The 18,797-nt window shown below is 37.3% G+C and overlaps 1 protein-coding gene across 3 annotated transcripts; it reads left to right on the forward strand.

The window, feature by feature from the left end:
* The first annotated feature begins 4,368 nt into the window (after nt 1-4,368).
* Nucleotides 4,369-9,545, forward strand: LOC124408087 (serine-enriched protein). 3 transcript variants are annotated; one of them, XM_046884761.1, is made up of 10 exons: nt 4,369-4,390; nt 5,105-5,281; nt 5,354-5,601; nt 5,678-5,813; nt 6,506-6,544; nt 7,335-7,452; nt 8,329-8,486; nt 8,576-8,707; nt 8,770-8,952; nt 9,082-9,545. In XM_046884761.1, exons 3-10 carry the CDS (start codon nt 5,369-5,371, stop codon nt 9,250-9,252), a joined length of 1,170 nt encoding a protein of 389 aa, XP_046740717.1. In that variant the 5' UTR covers nt 4,369-4,390; nt 5,105-5,281; nt 5,354-5,368; the 3' UTR covers nt 9,253-9,545. The 3 variants fall into 3 exon arrangements, with proteins under 3 accessions (XP_046740717.1, XP_046740719.1, XP_046740718.1); XM_046884763.1 differs by lacking the exon at nt 4,369-4,390 and having other exon boundaries at nt 5,057-5,281; nt 9,086-9,248; XM_046884762.1 differs by lacking the exons at nt 4,369-4,390; nt 6,506-6,544 and having other exon boundaries at nt 5,057-5,281.
* The last annotated feature ends 9,252 nt before the right edge of the window (nt 9,546-18,797 follow it).

Below are 18,797 nucleotides of genomic sequence, written 5' to 3' on the forward strand. Positions count from 1 at the left end.
CATAGTATTTATTTTTTGTTTATTAAGAAGTATTAGATAAAATCAATTGAAATATACATATTTTTTTTTTTTTTTTTTTTTACAAATTCATTATTCAAATCACTGTTACTGATTATTTAAATATTTGAAAATTAAAACAATAGTACTATCAATTATTTAAATATTAAACGATTAAAGATAGAAGAGATACTGATTATTTTAATATTTAATAATCAATACTAAATATTTTAAAATGATTCGGTATTCAGTACTTGATAGCCAATATATTATTAAATTGTTAATTGTTAGAATGTTCCTAATTAGAAATATATCCAATAATCATTACCCAATACGTTAGTAATTCTAGTATATTGTTGTGTGTATACATTAGTAATATACTGGCTGATGATTATTGAACATATTTCTAATTAGTAACATTCTATTATGAATTATCAAATATTTCACGAATTAATAATATATTGGCTATCAATTACTGAATATCGAATCAATTAAAAATATTTAATATTGACTGTTGAATATTCAAATAGTTGGTAACTCTTCTAGGAGTTCTTGAATTATTCAATATTTAGATAATTGACAGTTTATTTTGACAATTGATTGTTTTAATTACTAAGTATTTAAATAATTAGTAACAATGATTTGAATAAATTGTTCATTTTCAACAAATTTACATTTCTATTGACTTTATTCAATACTTCTTGAAGAACAAAAAATTTTGGATTTTGCCGATCTCTGATTATTACACATACGTTTGTATGACTATGGGTAGAATGCTTCGTCGCGATAAAGTGTATTAGGTTCATACAACCAGTGCATATAAATACATACATACATACATACATACGTGTCATATGTTTTTAACATAAAAATACTAACGAGAATAATAACCAATGAATTATGAGTAGACCTAATACTTATATAATTGATGAAAATCGGCCTGTGTCGTTTAAATATTATATACATATATAGACAATTACCATAGTTGGTGGGACGGTGTAGAAAGTGCGCGAAAAGGAACGAACGAGTAAATTTATACTACGACATTTTCTACTCTTTAGTGAAGATGTAACATATCGTAATAATAATAGTAATAATATCATGATATAGGAATAATTATAATTGTAATTATAATATTACGAAAACAGCGTGACATATGCTGACACGTGATAGTTGTATCATCAATATCATCATCATCATCATCGTCATCATCATCATCATCATCATTATCATCATCATAAGGTGTATATCAAGTGTGCTATCCACACCGCGTAACGTACAAATAAGATCAGTAAATGATAAAAAAAAAAAATAAAAAAAAAAAAATAATAATTTCAGCCCTCTTCGCGTGAAAAGGCGACGTGGATCGCGCTATAATTATAATGTAATATCAACCGTGCCTTATTTCGTGTACATAAATTATATAAATATTACATAATATTTCAATGATGATAATATTATGCAAGCATTTGTGTTTAATAAATGGATGTTGTTTTATGTTACTATAACCCTAACTAATTATCCCATCGGTTACGCGATATAACCTCTTTACCCCATATTTTCACCCCATTTTCAACTTCCGTGTCGAATCTTCAATGCTGCAAAACCCTTCCAGTCACATGAAATTAGTAGCTCAAACCAAAGCAGAATAATCCGTGGCCGCCATGTTGTTTGTTGGATTTGCTATCCACCTCACTACTTTAGACTACGCTTTCTACCTACCGGACTTTGAATTCAGAAAGATCAATGGCTCAGCCAGACGCTCAGCCTTGGCAGGATTGAAATAAGCCCGTGGTTGCAATTTTCAGCAGTTTTACAATGTTTCTACGGTTAAACCGAAAAGAAAATTTCCCCCTCTCCGACGCCATTGACGTTTCATCTTATCATCTGCCGGGGAATGATAACTTCTGCATATCAAAACAGTTCCAATGACTCTGATAACAGTAGGGCGCGTCTTTACCCTCAATTCTCCGAGTTAATTGTACACGCCTGCAGATCGCACAGCAGCCGGAATTCGTTGGAATATTCATCGTTATTCAACAGACCTCGCGTTGTTGAACGTTCCAACGAATATAATAAACCAAAATCGATTCTCTTCGACTTTTATTCTTCATCGAGTAACGTATTTCAGCTCCGTCGGTAAAATAGGAATCGGACCTTACCGGACGACCATCCTCCGAGGGGTGTGTTTGGCGCAAGTAATCAATCTGCACCTCGGAGTACCTAATAATAATCCTCCGGACGCACCTCGTCGTCATCTTGTCCGTATATAGTAATGACATTTGATATTCCACACTAAAGTTCGCGAGCACAGCGAGTACAACGGTTAATCAAAGATTGTATCTAGTGAACCAGCAGCCTCTACCGATTCGTCAGAGCTCCGTTATATAGATATACGAAAACGAGCTCTAGCCGGCTGCGCCGCTCGTTATTCTCACGCCGGCGCTTTCGCCGTCCGAATTACTCTTCAGGAAGGCGGCTCCGATCCCTTAACCCCCCAATACTATCAACGGATATGAATTTTTTACGTCGTAATGACGCGTTATCGGTCGTTGAAAACATCAGATTTGACAAATTAGGGAGTCGGAGAAAAATGGCAACCAAAAAGAGGTCGTCAGCCGATCGTTTCGAGGAAATCGATTCAACGTCAAGCCACGAAAAATTCCTTTGTCACAGCAAATTAACGAGATAAAAAGCTACATTTGTTACTAAATATAGTTCATGTATTATCCGATACACACATGCACATATATATATATAGCGATTCGTGAATGATGACTCCTTTATTCCTCCTCACTTGCTTCATAATTTTTACTGTCCCATGTTTTTCGCTCTAATTCCATTGATCGCCGTTTATCGGTTCACTCGTTATTCTACAACGACGCGAGGCAGATACGGTGTAAAAAAATCACCAGCAGCCTGCAACGTTTGCGGACAGGTGTTACTACACGCACCTGTGTATAATGTATAATACGTGCAGGAAAATATGCAGCTACTTGTTGCAGGCCGAGAGTATTGATCTTTCTAGGAGGAGGCACACCGCGAGCTATGGAGGGAGATAAAGAGTTCGCGGAGAAATATGAATGATTTCTGTGGATCAGATTGCCGGCATTTAAGTTCAGAAGTACTCAAATATATATCAATAAATATCAATTGCGAAATATCTCGGTTGACGGGGGTTTGGAGGGGAGGGGCGGGGGGGGGGGGGGGGGTGATAAAACGCGCTTGCGCGTGCCAGATGAAACGAAATAAAAACTGATTTCAATTTAATGAATCCAAATGATAATGAGATTATTATACCGATGAAAATAGACGAGTCTTATGATCTGATAATGTAATTGTAAACGTATAGATCAAGCTGTGGAACTGACCGCCGAAGTCCGATGAGAATCTTTCAAGTCTTGATAAAACGAGTATCTAGCCAGGTATAACGATATGTGGGCAAACGTGCATTCGAAACTTTGGACAGAAGAGTGAGATAAGGAAAATGTTAGCGGGGACGAAAATTATCGTATATAATGAGAAACTTGATCGACAAAGGCTCATCGCGCTGAGGGAGAAACCGCACGGTTGTGACGTCAAACACGCTCCCTGGGTGACCCAGTTTAGGGCGCGTCAATGTCACCGGATTCTGGGTCACCCTGTGACCATACATACACCTGCAAGTATGTGCCGGCATCCCACCCTTCCGTTTCCCATTCAATAACGCCCCCAGCCAGTCACGGCCTCTGGAACTTAGTTCCACTTTCCTTGTAGACTGCACGCATACTTATACCAGCCTCGAGGATGTTGTATCTTACGCCACCCCCACCGGCCAGGGTTTCACCCCACGAACAAACTCGATTTCACATGACCTTCGGCGAATTTACCCCCGAGTAGCGGAACTGAGCCCGGCGGTTTCGTCGATAATTATTATTCATTATTATCGTCCGGCTGGAATTCATTGCAGAAATTAATCTACTCGCGCGCGTTTAATGTCCTGAGATTGTAAATTTTGGGGTAATTTTGGCGACGTTTTTGTTCCTTTTTTATTCTTTGTCAGATAAATATTCGAAAGCGATGATCGTTTTTTTCAACCAATGTTTATTTCATACCTTTGTCCTCATGATCCGCGGTTTAATCAATATACACGAGGGATGATTATACCGTGATTAAATAACTATACGATGAAAAATTTCCACGCCGTACTAACGCCGGATGTCAAGTTTTTTTTTCTCTCTCTCTCTCTCTCTCTCTCTCGCTTCACCTCTGTTCCCGAGGGGATAATTTTTATCTGGAATTAAAAGTTCTTCAATAAACAACCTGGGGCGGATGGGCGCAGGCTCAACGGCGTCGCGGCGCAGGCGCCGGTAATGAAGGTTGGCCGCAGAGTGTGGAGAGGCGAGTCTATAGGGTAAGAGTGCACAGATAGAATCCCCGTTCCGCAGTTCAGATACGGTATTCATTCATAGGTAGACCCTCTGCCTAGATAACTCCTCGGTACTAGCGCACATCGCGATAAACAAACTTCATTTCGTCACACGCAGGTTCATGCCAAGGTTGTTTCGCGCACAGATTTTACAGATCCGAGTTTCCAGCCTTGGTCCAGGATATTTATTCCGTCGAAAATCATTCGCTAGACGCGTTTTATCCTGGTGAAAATATTATGCTACTTCCTACGGTTATCAGTGACGTGCAAACTTGAAGACGACAGGTAACGTGACGTGTTGTATAATATATACATATAGCTCTACGACCCCTCTCCTCTGCATAAATTCCTTTCTGTTTTCAATTTTTGTATAAAGACGCAAGTACGTCACGATGCATGTGATTCGGATTCGTGAAAGACGATCGTACTGACTTATGTTATACTGCATCGTTACAATTTTTGACAAAAAAAATTTGAAAATCCGAAATACGATCAGGGGTTTTGGTTGAATTAAAATTTCTCATGAACAGCTCTTAGATTGTAACAAGTTTCCCGCTGAAGGAGGAACTTGACAAGCATGTAACACTGCGTATTTCTGCGATCATGAAGAACTTTATTCGGTCGTTCATAATTCCCGACGCTGTTATTCCAACTTCAACTTATACCTATATCATACATGACAAACTGTTGCACACGCAGGTTCGTGCCGCGGTCTCCATCCCTCAGAGTACGGGGAGTGAATGCAAAGGCACCGAGGTCCATAAAGCGTATAATATGCGGAACGAGAATTGGCCGCAATTAGTGAAGTGAGGTAAAGTGTTTTTTCGAGGGAGAAACAGCCCGGTGGGCGAGCGGGCACCGGGACTTCAGCAACAGGTAATTAGCAAGAAGATCCAGTGTCGAGTCGCCAAGGCCCTCCTCTATTCGGTGTAAAAATTTCGGTCCCAGGAGAGCTCTGGGTCCATGCCCGAGGCGTCGGGATCAGGCCTCGGCCTCGGCCGTGGCCTTGGGATGATAGGCGCGATGGATTCGCTGCTGGACGAGCCGGACTATTCAACCTTCGAGAACAAGAGCGGACTGGCTGAGGACATGAAGTTCCTGGCGAGCATGCCCGAGCTCTGTGACGTGACCTTCCTCGTCGGCGACACCCGGGAGCCGGTCTGCGCGGTCAAGGCAGTCTTGGCGGCTCGTAGCAGGTGAAAAAGCTCTCCGAACCCGCCCCGGAAATGGACTTTGGGCGTATTCTAACGCCATTGATATTCTCTGTTGCAGGGTCTTCCACAAGATGCTTTACCAGGCACCCAGCCCGCAACGCAAGAAGGATCCGCCACCCCGGGAAAACAAGATTCGTCTGTTCCTGAAACGGAGCTCGGAGCCACTGCTCAATCTCCAGAACGCCACTCAACAGGTATAACAAAATATCGTAACACGCCCGCTTTATAAGAATTGTCCGATATTGTGGTCCAAGTACGAAGCCGAGGGTAGCTCGGGAGCTCGGATGATGCTGTGAAATTTATTGATAGATCGATATGGTGATATTTTTCGAATGATTAGACGAACAATACAAGAACGCTGCAAGGCTTCGAATGAAAAATTTTTTCGCTTTGAGTGACATCACGTACCTGTACATATTCCTATAGCATATTATTATGCAGTAAATTTTATATGTATAAAAACAGTTAACATGAACACCTGTGCATTTGCGTATGAGATAGAAGAACGGATGAGTAGCATTTTTTTCCATCCCGCTTGAGTCACTTGATTATCGATATACTTGATCGCCACTGCATTGTGGATGTTATATATAAAAAACTAAACTACGAGGTATCTGAAAATATTTGAATTTTATCCCACCGGGAGGAAAAAAATATAAAGTGAAAAGCACAAGGCAAAAGGAAGAACAAGTTACAACTGTTGAGTTGAGGGTTGATTTTCTGAATGTGAAATGAAACTAAAAGTTCATAACATGCAAATCTACCCGTTGTTGATGATGGTGTTGTGGAAACCGCAGTTGGCATAAATTGTTAGCCGCAACACGGATTTCGGTGTTTCGAATTTAAAATAGCAATAGTAAGTGTGTGTTTGTTATGTGTCGTGTAGCGATCAGGCTTCGCGCAGCAGCTGGCCCCCATTCAAGAGGTACTTCAATCACCTATTTAATCATAAAACTCCTCTTAATTAGTCCTCTAGTAGGAGCTAGAGTATGCATTTATATTTTCACACACATACTGAGATGTTTTTATATATGGTAGATGATACAGTCGAGCATAACCGCGTTAGGTAGCATCAGTCTTGAGTCTCTTCATTGCCTGGCAAAGTCAGTGTAAAATTTGCTAATTCGGCACCAAACGGTCAACGAACAAAGGAATTAATAATCGCAGCTGATTCGCAAAGGCAAAATTTACGCTGGCCTGCATCTCGGAGCGTCACACTGCAATTACCATCTTGACAATTGCACTGATCACGCAATCATTTTCTGTACCAACAATACCAACATCCAGTGTCGAATTCGTATCCCGACTTGATTCATGTCTGCTGTAATGTGCTCCTACTTGTACGGATAGTGTGCTTGCACCGCGATTGATTATCCTTAGCTTTGGTTGTTTTTTTCAATTTACTTCATTGTTGTGAGATTTGAGAAGAGTCTGCCAGGCGTAAAGCACAGCTAACAATAAGTTGCTACACGTTCGTTCAATGTTTGACGATCAGGTATACTCAACAATGTACCACTATTGCTTGTTCCGCATAATATGTCACCAGCAATATCTTCTCTTCTGCAGTCGCTCAGCATGGACGCTCTCTTTTGATTCTATTACACTTATAGTTCTCACACTTGCATCAGTATATTTATACCACTAACCATACCGACTTTCAAACCTCGAATCGGAGGACACTCGAACCCGCTAATGACAGTGTTTTTTTATGACAGCCACAGTCGAACCAACATCATACTCTGATCATAGAGGAGTTCGAACCCGACGTCTTTCGCCAGCTCATCGAGTATATCCACACCGGCTGCGTGACTCTTCAACCGAGAACTCTGCTAGGTTAGTTTTTCCAAATCAAGAGATTAACCACGAAGCTTGTAACGACTCATTTCTCCCCCTTACGGTGCTTATAAAGACCCGTTGTACACCTCGAAAACGCGGGGATGCAAAACTCCTACACCGCTCAAGCGATCAGAGTGAAACTTGGGCAATTAATGCCCTATTTTGGCAAAAAGTGGAGCATCATTTTACTTTTTCAAAATTTTGAAAAAAATTTTACGAATTGGTTATCACCCACAGAAATTGGCCAAATTTTCACAGTTGCACTGAATGGATCGACCTATCCGGTATGATGCCACTCGACGGTGATGAAACACACATTTTGAGCCCAGTCCCATGAGATTTGATGGTGAAATGACGAAATGGCAGCTAATCTGGTTTTCGCTTACGAAGTACACCGAAATCTCATTTTGGCGACACTTGTTACCGATATTACGTGCATGCCGGTAATGTATGCGTGTAATGTCGGTAAAAAATTACCGTCATGCATGAAAGGTCGGTTACAAATGTCGCCAAAATGAGATTTTGGTATACTTCGTAATCGAAAACCAGATCAGCAGCCATTTCGTCATTTCACCATCAAATCTCATGGAACTGGGCTCAAAATGTATGTTTCGTCACCGCCGAGTGGCATCATACCGGATAATTCGATCCGTTCAGTGCAACTGTGAAAATTTGGCCAATTTCTGTGGGGGGTAACAAATCTGTAAATTTTTTTTCAAAATTTTAAAAAACTGAAAAGACGCTTCACTTTTTGCCAAAATAAGGCATTAGTTTCCCAAGTTTCACTCTGATCGCTTGAGCGGTATAGAGTTTTGCTTCCCCGCGTTTACGAGATGTACAACGCGTCCTTATAAGCACCTTATTTTCTACCAGGCGTGATGAATGCTGCCGATTACTACGGACTTGACGAACTCAGGAGAGCTTGCGCCGGTTTCGTTCAGTGCTGCATAACGGTCGACACAGTCTGCGCTCTTTTGGCATCGGCGGAACGGTACATTCAGTACAAGTGCACGAAATCGCTGGTGCAGAAGGTCGGTTGAACCCTTTCTCTGGTGGTAAAATGACTTCCAAGTGGAAAATGGCTCGGCGCTAACGTTACTTTTCATTGGCTGTTCAAAAGGTCCTGGAGTTCGTCGACAAGCATGGAAACGAGGTGTTAAATCTGGGCTCGTTCACCCTTCTGCCTCAGCACGTGGTCCGGTTGATACTTGCTAGGGAAGAACTCGTCGCCGAAGAGTTCACCAAGTTTCAAGTAAGCAGTTCAGCTCACCCTCGCGTGGAGTTTAAATTAAAAAAGTCCATTCTCCGCCGCAGGCCGCCCTGATGTGGAGCAAGAAGTATTTCGACAGCAACCAGAACACGCCGCTGAAGGACGTGATCGGCAACTTCCTGGTCTACATACAGTTCCAAAAAATACCGGCAAACGTCCTGATGCGGGAGGTTCACCCGCTGGGTCTCGTGCCCGACAACATAATCATGAACGCATTGGCCTATCAGGTGCGTGTCTTGACTCTGCAAGGTGTTCGTTGCTTGGAAGCGGGTCGCGTCCCCTCGACGACCTCGTCGAGGATCTCGCGCTCTCGCGGAAGCGAGAGGGTACGGCACTTGACTAAAGGGTTGTTGCAGGCAGACCCAACCAGTGTCGACCCCGGGAAACTCTCCCCACACAGAGTGAGGCGTCAGGGACGCAGTATGTCGGTGCAGTCGTCGCTGGACCCTTATGGCAGCAACACGACCCTGAGCTCAAGCGGAAGTGACGTCGGTTCGGACCAGAAACAAAACTCGGGTAGCAACTAACCTACAGCCGCGGCCGCCCCAGCTGCGGCCGCTCCGGACGTCCCGATGCCTTTCCCTGAACGCGAACCCCCCTTACTTGTTCCGCGAGAGGATGTCGGCGGCGATCCTGCGGCCGCTGACTTGGGCGGCCTTTACATCCGCTTTGTCCTTAGGCAGGAAGGCCGGGCAGACCTTGTTTGGCTCTACAAAACCCACAAGTTTTAACCACTTAAACTTAAAAGCAAGGTGTCCCAGGTCGATCCCTTCGATTTTATTTCTTTTGTAATATGTTATAGCGGACTTAAAACTGAGTGACATGTATTATTTTTTATCTGCCATTAAACACTTCAAGGGGGTGAAACCACACTCCAAAGTAAGGCATGTCAAGGGGCGATTTGACGGTTTTTCTTCTTTTTTTGTTCTAATCGAGAAAACTAAATTTTTCATTTCTCGTTATGAGGATACTTTTCTAGTTGGATTCGTTAAAAAGTATCATGTTCTTGTGAGTGAAACTGCCAAATCGCTCCTTAACATGCCGTCCTTTATGGATAGTTGTCTCTACCCTTTGAAGTGTTTAGTGGCAGATGAAAAAAAAAAATACGTGTCGCTCAGTTTTCAGTCTACTATAACATATTACAAAAGAAATTAAATCGGAGAAATCGACCTGGATACTGTCCTCGTTGTCACGTGCAGGACAGAAATTTCACGGACTTTTAATTGAGGAGGATTGATTGGACGAAACTTGATGTGCCTGCAGTTTGGACAGTTCATTTAAACGAAAATTTGAGACATTAACATTGTTCCACTGTTGAGATAAATTCTTAAACAATCGCAACTTGATTGAAGCAACTATAATTGTAATTTTTCGTACTTCAAGTACCATGTGGAGGAAAATTTTTTGCATAAAAACATGCCTAGTACGTAAGCCTTTCTTATCGTTCTCGTATCTTTTTTCGTTCAAATGAACGTTCGGAACTTCAGGCGCATGAAAATTGATACTTTCTATCAATTTACACGAGGTTGGGAATGTGGAGGGATCAGAAAATGGAATTGCCACAATATCGAATTTTCAAAGATGCAAAAATCTATTTCACGTTGCTTCAAAATGTAGAAATTCGAAGTATTGAAAACCAAAATACGAAACTTCAGAATCCTGACGGTTCTTAATTCTAGCTTGCTATATTATTCCTGTTGAATTTCAGGCTTCTGTACTTTGGCTTCCTATACTTCGACTTTCCTGCATCTTCACTTTCGACACTCTAGATTTTGAAACTCTGTAAAATAGATTTTTACGTCTCACAAATTTCAATATTGTCAGTTTTCTATTTTTTGATTTTTTTTCTATATATTTTGAGATAGTATATATCAAGTATTTATTAAGTTATTATATTGAAAAGATGCAAATATCTCAGTAAAAATACAGAAGTAGAAGATATAATGGGATTACAAACAAAAGCTAAGATATTGATGCTTCGTTTTAAATCGTTTCAAATTCCGTTGAAAATTTAACAGATTTGTTCGATTACACGCAACAGCGGCTCATTTTATTCAAAATCCTTTTTTCCACAGATTCATCGATATTAATTATGTTCAACGTATAAGAATATTGAATTGACTACTGGAAAAAAAAAAACGAAAATCTGTTTCATTGACTTGAGAAATAGTCATTCGAATAAAATAAGTGATCGTAGATTGAAATCGAATAAATCTATCTGATTATAAACTATTTCAATGCGATTTTGCGGGAAGCATCGACATCCGATTTATTGTTTATAATTGCATCATCGTTTATCTTTCTATCTTTAAAGAGATTTTTGCGACTTACAAATGTAATACTTCGATAAATACTCAACGTACCACTATGTCTTAATGGATTTGGTAAAAAGTATCGAATTTTGACTCACAAGCCTTTTTAACTGCAAAATATCTCTGCAGCCAGTTCAATGTCAGAGTTGAGTATTTTTTTATTTGACCCGGAAACTTCGCGTTCATTCCTACTTCTTTCTGTTTTAAGGAGTCGAGCTTTTTCAATTCTCAATTATCCTTAAAGCCTCAATTTCTTGGTGGAGTAATTTTGGCCCGTGTGCAATCTATATTCATGACAAAATACCTTGTCCTATGAGATATTCTAATTTATCGTGATATTCTCACAACAAATTTAGTGCACCCTTAAAATTAAAATGAAAAATTTTCACCATGAAATTTGAGAAACGGTAGATAGAAGCGTAGATGAAAATGTATGGATTTTTTTATGCTTCGCGTCGAAGTTTCAGCTAACTAATACAATTTTTAACTTCGATTCAATATCCAGAAAAAATCTTCCGCTGAACAATTGTCTTATTTATGTCTGCCTGAATATTTTTGGCATTTTTGACTTTCTCGAATACCGATAAAATAGCAAAATGAAAATCAATTAATTTTCCATCATAAATTCAAGCTCAATTTAATTTATTCGATTGGATATTGGCAGGTTTGAATACATATTATATATACACACGTATATTTACATAGTGTATATTGATATACAAAATCATAAATAATACAGTTATAACATATCCATCAATCGAGCGATAAATAATATCTCGTAATGGTAGTGACGTTTTAAATTATATATTTGATACTACTACAAAGTCACAGTAGCTGTTGTTCTCCCGTCATTTACATGATGAGAAAGAAAATAATAATATCATGATTAAATCATTTCGTGTGCTTAGAATCTTCATGAATACGTATAACAGTATCGACGAATCGATACATAATCAGTTAGAGGATATAAAAGCGTGCATCAATCATTTACCTTTCAGAAGAAAAAAAAAAATGAATCAATAAATAAATAAATAAATAAAAGAATAAGGAAAGGAAAGACGTCGAATATGAAAAATTGAACGAAACCACGTTACGTGTTCTTCTTCGATCGCGAAAATGACTCGTGTATATATGTATATCCCAAAACGCCATATTGACTTAATGATCATGCGATCTGTAATATTAATCAGCGTTGTGAAATCGAGATTAATTATCGATCAAACATTTCCATGCTTCCTTGTCGTGTGAATTTTCGCGAGTTAATCAACCCTCGCCCGAAGCGCACTAGCTGTGATCCTGAAGATTTTTTTTATTTCATTTTAACCTCAGGGGGTACGATAACCACCCCCTCCGCCGCAAAAAAAAAAAGAAAAAAAAAAAAAATACTAAAGCTATTATACGTGTCAACACAGATACATCAAACTGCGTGATTTTCATGATTGGTACATAGCCGAATTGGCAGAAGCCCTGCCTTCCTCCGATACATGCACAAGTTTTCCACCCCAAGTCCTTTTAGTTACCCCCAGAAATTCTATTTGCCACCGTTCTGTCAACAAGTGGTTTTTTAACGATGCACTAGACGTACGGTAAAAACTGAAAAATGTTGTAAACGATAACGGTTTGATTTAATTGCGAAAACAATTATACTCCGTTAATAAAACCGTGGATGTCAATTTTAAACTGACGAATTTCAACTAGAGATAACGATCGTTTTGTTTTCATGGAAAATGAATTATTTCAAAATTTCTGCTAGTAAATTTTCTCGTACCTTAGCTGGGATAATAATCCAAAGAACATTGTTGGTAACATTACCAAACATTATAAGTTGAATGATGATTGATAAATTTATAGTTTGGTTGGAAAAATTGCGAACTCTTCGAACAATGATTGGAATTTTATAATTCTTATAAATTTATCAATGACTGCATATTCCTTGTTTCCATGTTGGCGTTCGATTTGATTTCATGTGCATTAGGGTGGGCCAAAAATTTTCAAATTTTATTAGTCAATAACTTATTAACATATCGCAAAGAACAATAAATATTTTCGTAGGAAATTAAACGATCCACAAAAGAGGTGTCTTGCGATTTTTTCGTAAATCTACTGGTTCAAAAGTTATTTAAGGTTAAAAATTAATTATGTCAAAATTCAAGATTTTTTTCATTTCCACTCTGAAGTAATGGTTGAAAAATGAAGACAAATATAATATTTCTTAAAGTTCACGTTATCTTCTTTACTGAAACATCGAAATTTTCCACAAAATTTCCGACTACTTAACAAAAAATAAGTTTTTAACGTAAACTATTGTATAAAATTTATATTTCTATCAACTTTTGAACCAGTAGATTTACGAAAAAATCGCGAGATACCTTTTTGTGGATCGTTCAATTTCCCATTACGTATTGCTATATTCACGATGCGTCAATCCGTTGTTGATCAATAAAATTCTAAAATTAAAAAAAAAAAAAAATCGCAAACAGGCACCTCTTGATATTAATATTAAGAGCTAAAACTTTTGCAGAATTTTTTTTCGTCACTTTGAACGGATATTTCCATGGTAACTAACGAAAAAAAATAGTCAATGTTTTTTTTTTTTTTGCCAACCCTAATGTACATATAAGGGAAAAAAAATTATTTCGATACAATTAAATTCAATGAATAAAACTTGAAATTTTTCAAATCTTATCTTAATCGTTTTTGCGAATATCCGTACGTCTCATGAATCGTTAAATAAAAAATCTACCGTGGCTGGTGGTTGGCTGTTATATCACCTATCGCCAGGTTGTTATTCGAAAATTACTGCAAGGTGTGTTACATCGCTGATGGACGTTTCGATTACGACAAACTTGGCATTAGTTGATCTTGCGAAGCGATTTTGCTTGGATCGAATGATCGGTAGGAGACCCAACTGATAAAAGGTGCTCATTTTATCAGTGCTATGATTTTTGCCCCCTATGACGAAGTCACTTCGATCAGTAAACATCGATACAATCGTTAAGATTGCATATCAGGTACGATAGAGCATCGAATTTGCCAGGCATGCTTACAAGCAGAAATGGAAAATTTTTTGGTTTCCATAATATAATGTTTTACGGTTGAACAAATCGACTGATCGAAACCTCCATGATGCGTCGTCGGGTTAGTTGCTACCCTGAAAATATCGTCTCCACATTATATAGGGGTTATTTATATATCTAAAAAAAGTTACGTATAAATATAAGTAAATACTATCATTGTTATGTATTTAATATTAAACAAAGAAAGAAAGAAAGAAAGAAAAAAATATTATTGTCCCGTTTTTCCGTGGATTTGAAATACGAGTGTTATACAGACGTTATATTTAAAAATATAATGTTTTAATAATGATTACTACGCTTTATCGTAGTAATTGATATATTTTTTATTTCCTTTTTTCGCCCGCGTTAAATACGAATTAAGAGGGGGAAAAAAAGATGAAAGGTCGCGAACTGATATCACTTATATATATACTTCATGTAAGCTTTATATTATACATAATACCTAATAGATACATATACATATATATTTTTCAAAACGAAATACCTCAAAATTCTCACTCTAGGCCGTGAAACTTTTTTTTTTTCTCTTTCAATTAATTATCATCCAGACATCCTGTAATATGCCGGCACTGAATTCAAACCCTGCTGCGAATTTATCTAATCGTTTATACCGAAAGATGAAATATCCTAAAACACATATGTACAGGCATATATATATATATATAGTTATGCATGTACGTCTAACGTATCAAAAGTGCCGGCTCAGCTTTTCTGTCGTGTCGAACGGCGTACGCAAATTGTACAGTCAAAGAACAAGGATGTATCAGGCGCTAACTTGAGCCACTTTTTTACTCATACCTATGCATGGGATATTCCACGCCAATTCTACCTGGGTTTTACCCTTGACCCTTCAGATTTGGAGCGCGATTTTTTCTACGATTCTTCTCACTTTGAAAGGTACTGGGATTACTTTTGTTCTTAGAATCGATTTTATCGACCGACCAAAATCAAAAATTTGACAAATTCTGAAAAACTCTGCATTAGATATCAGAATTTTTAAGCTTGGACTCGGAGTGGACCGATTTTTTCTTCTTACTGTTTACAAACTCTTTCCGAAAAAGAAATCGTTAAACAAATTAGAAGCGAAAGTCATTTTACTATGGATGGTTGCTGAGACATTTTCATATGTCATATCGGATTTTTAAAATTTTTTTTAGGTATTACGGAATCATTTTACAATTTGAAATTTTTTTTTTATCAGAAAAATGAAGGGGAAAAAAAATGTCCGTTCAGAATTTTTTTGAAAGCTTGAAAAGAGTAAGAAGGGAAAATCAGCCCACTCCGAGTCCAAGCTTAAAAATTTTTATATCTGACGCAAGATTTTTCAGAATTTGTCAAATTTTTAATTATGGTCAGTCGATAAAATCGTTTCTAAAAATTCTAGAAAATTCAAATTGTGTCGAAAAATAAAAAAAATCGAGAACCTTTCAAAGTGAAAACAATCGTTGAAAAAATCGCGCGCCAAATCTGAGAGGTCAAGGGTTAAACCCAGGTCGAATTGGCGTGGAATGCCTCATGTACATTTCGCTTATAATACTATTAATACCTTGTGACTGTTGCGTTGTTTGTTGATTGCATGTACATATGTTCATGTACCTGGGACATTGAATTCTGATCTGAAAAATTAAAAAACTCTTGCAGGATCGACGATCGCGAATTATTATTGTTGTTATCAGTTTTTACTGATTAGTACTAAGGTTAACAATACGTAATAAATTTCTTTTATGGATTGTTTTTATTTTGCTGATATGATGGGACGACTGGATGCGGAATTATACGGTCACGAATGTTTCATAATCAGGTTGTTATCAATATGTGTAACATGTTTTTAACATGTTATATAAAAATGCGCATAGGTGTCAATGATATGTTTGTAAATGTGAATAACTGTATTGTCGTACTATTGTATAACCTTGCGTGCAGCGATATACAATTTTTATTTCAATTTATGATTTTCAATAATTTCATTCATTCACTTCCGCATAATAATTGGGTTTAAAAAAAATTCAACAAATTGTATATAAATACAATATATTTATACAAGTATACTGTAAACGAATACCGTCAACGATTCACACGATCTACCCTTTGTTTAAATTTCCACTGTGTTGTACTTGCTATTTAAGATTTAAGAGAAAAGAACAGGATTATATCATATTGTTAATCATATGCACAGCTGTTTTTTATGCTAACAATACTCGTTACAGTCGTTACGTTTATTAAATATTTCATTGTTCTCGGTCGGCGAAAGCCATATTCTAAACGTGTTACGGAGTTACGGATAAAAATTTGTTTTACTTCGTTAGTTTGTTGGCTGTTTCATAATCACACAAGTATTGAGATAAAATTTTCCTGTGCATATATGTAAGTATATACCTTAGGGTGTCCCTTATTTAGGGTGTTGACAAATTTTTGCTGCCTCATCCCCCAATTCAATTTCAAATAATTCGAAAACAATTGCCTAATTTTTTTCAGATTTTTATCTCAAGTCTGGGATAGTCCGCTTTGTGATCGAAGTTTAAATTCTTATGGAAATAGCATGGGAAAAACTTGTTTTCTTAGTATATATTTTGTTGCAAGAGTAATAATGTTTTAAAAAATTTATAACTGCGAGGTTTCAGTGACCATTAGTGCTACTATTTGTAAAAAAATTTACATCACAATACCAGCGTATCTAGACGAATTGTACATCCTGTAAAATGAAAAAAGTGAGGTTTCAAGGGTGTGCAATTCGTCGAGATTGCGTAGTATGATTATGTGAATTTTTTCCCAGACAATAGCACTAATGCTGACTGAAACCTCACTGTTACAAATTTTTTTAAACATCATTACTTTGACAGTAAAATATATACTGAGATAAAAAGTTTTTCCCATTTTATTTCCATAAGAAACTTCGACCACAAAGCGGACTATCTTAGAGTTGAGGAAAAAATTAGAAAAAATTAGCGAATTCTTTTCGAATTATTTGAAGTTGATTTGTGGGATGGGCAATAAAAATTCGTCAACACCCTAAATAAGGGACACCCTGATATACATACATGCATAATTTACGTGTGAATACTGCAGGGAAAATCGCTATTCGATGTGACGTGCAGTTAAGTAGTAACACGTGAGGTTGAAAAGTGAAAATGAACGAGGTGACAAGCAATTGGCACTAGATCTCACACTTGCTTGATTTTATTGGCTTTTGTGTGCATTAACTACAATATACTTATAAATAAAATTCACCGCAGTGTGAGCGTCTCGATAGCACAATTATTTAAATGTTTCCAGCTGCGACGATGATTTGTATTTAATGTCAAAATTGTTGTTTATAATCATTGTGGTCGAGTGAAAATACACTCGTGTATATTGCTGCTATTTGGAATCTCTATCTAAAGTTCGATCTCTATAATGTTGTGATATACTGTAGCCAAATCAGTCGAAATAAAGGTACGAATATATATCTCATATCATATAATCATACCGCTCGTACATATCACATTTTGAAGAATTTATTCCGTCCTTCCAATTAAACGAGAGAAAAAAAAAATTTATTCATATACTATATATGGAAAGTATATTGCTCATCTGCTGCAAAAAAAAAAAAAACACTTTTGTCGCTAAGTTTTGTATGAAGTTATACGTTGCGCAATTTTTCTTGTACAATTTCAATTGTCAAAGACTTATAGTGATTTGAGAGTAAATGAAATTCCAGATGATTCCATCTTATCTGCTATTCTATTCAACACTTCCCGCGCCTTGGTTAACTTTTGTTCATTATCGATAGATAGAACTACTGATTCGCTCTGCACGGATTATATAGTCTGTATTCGCAGCCGTACTTACAGCTTATGTAAATCAAAAATAATTCACTTTAAACAGCTAAGATCTAATCATCGTTTTCACGCGATAACTTATATCATTGGAAAGTCATGTGAAAATCGAATCCCGTACGACTTGTTTTCACGGCTGACGTCGACTTTCCATAACATAATTAATATAAGTACTAACGAAAGATAACGTCAGCAGGTAAGGAGAAAAAATACTTCACAGATTAATTGGAAGAATAATGTAATGATAGAAATCTTCGGAGTACGATCTAACGAGTGTTTTCTTTTTTTACACCTACGAGAATCCTGAGACAGAGAATATAACATTTTCTGATATTCCTAGAATGTGAAAAGCATCTTTCAAATTGCAGGAACGTTAGTCTGTTGAATTTTTGGTGCTCGTTGATGCTATAATACTTTTTCAAGAATACCTTTTTATCATTCACTCTGGGTGCTACACTATTAGTGCGAATTTATGTTACACTACTGTAACTGTAATGTAACGATGCATGAAAAACATGATTATTTGGTATTTATCATTGGCACATTTCACCATCAAATCTCATGGAACTGGGCTCAAAATGTGTGATTTTATTGATTTGATTTGTGATTTTTATTGATTTGTGTGATTTTTATTGAAAACTAAAGACCTATATTTTCTGTATCAATTCTACATTTTCATGTCCTAAAAATTTATTGCACCGGCACACGAAAAAAAGTGCTTTGTACCTAAGACTAGACCTATGAATTCTCATGTATTTTGACGTGCTGAATCCGAATCTGGCGATAAAAATGATTTTACACAAAAAATTTGTGTAAACACCAAAAACGGAACATTCACCATAAAGGGGATCAGCATCAGAGATATTCG

The sequence above is a fragment of the Diprion similis genome, chromosome 7 (assembly GCF_021155765.1).
Source record: "Diprion similis isolate iyDipSimi1 chromosome 7, iyDipSimi1.1, whole genome shotgun sequence".
NCBI lineage: Eukaryota > Metazoa > Arthropoda > Insecta > Hymenoptera > Diprionidae > Diprion > Diprion similis.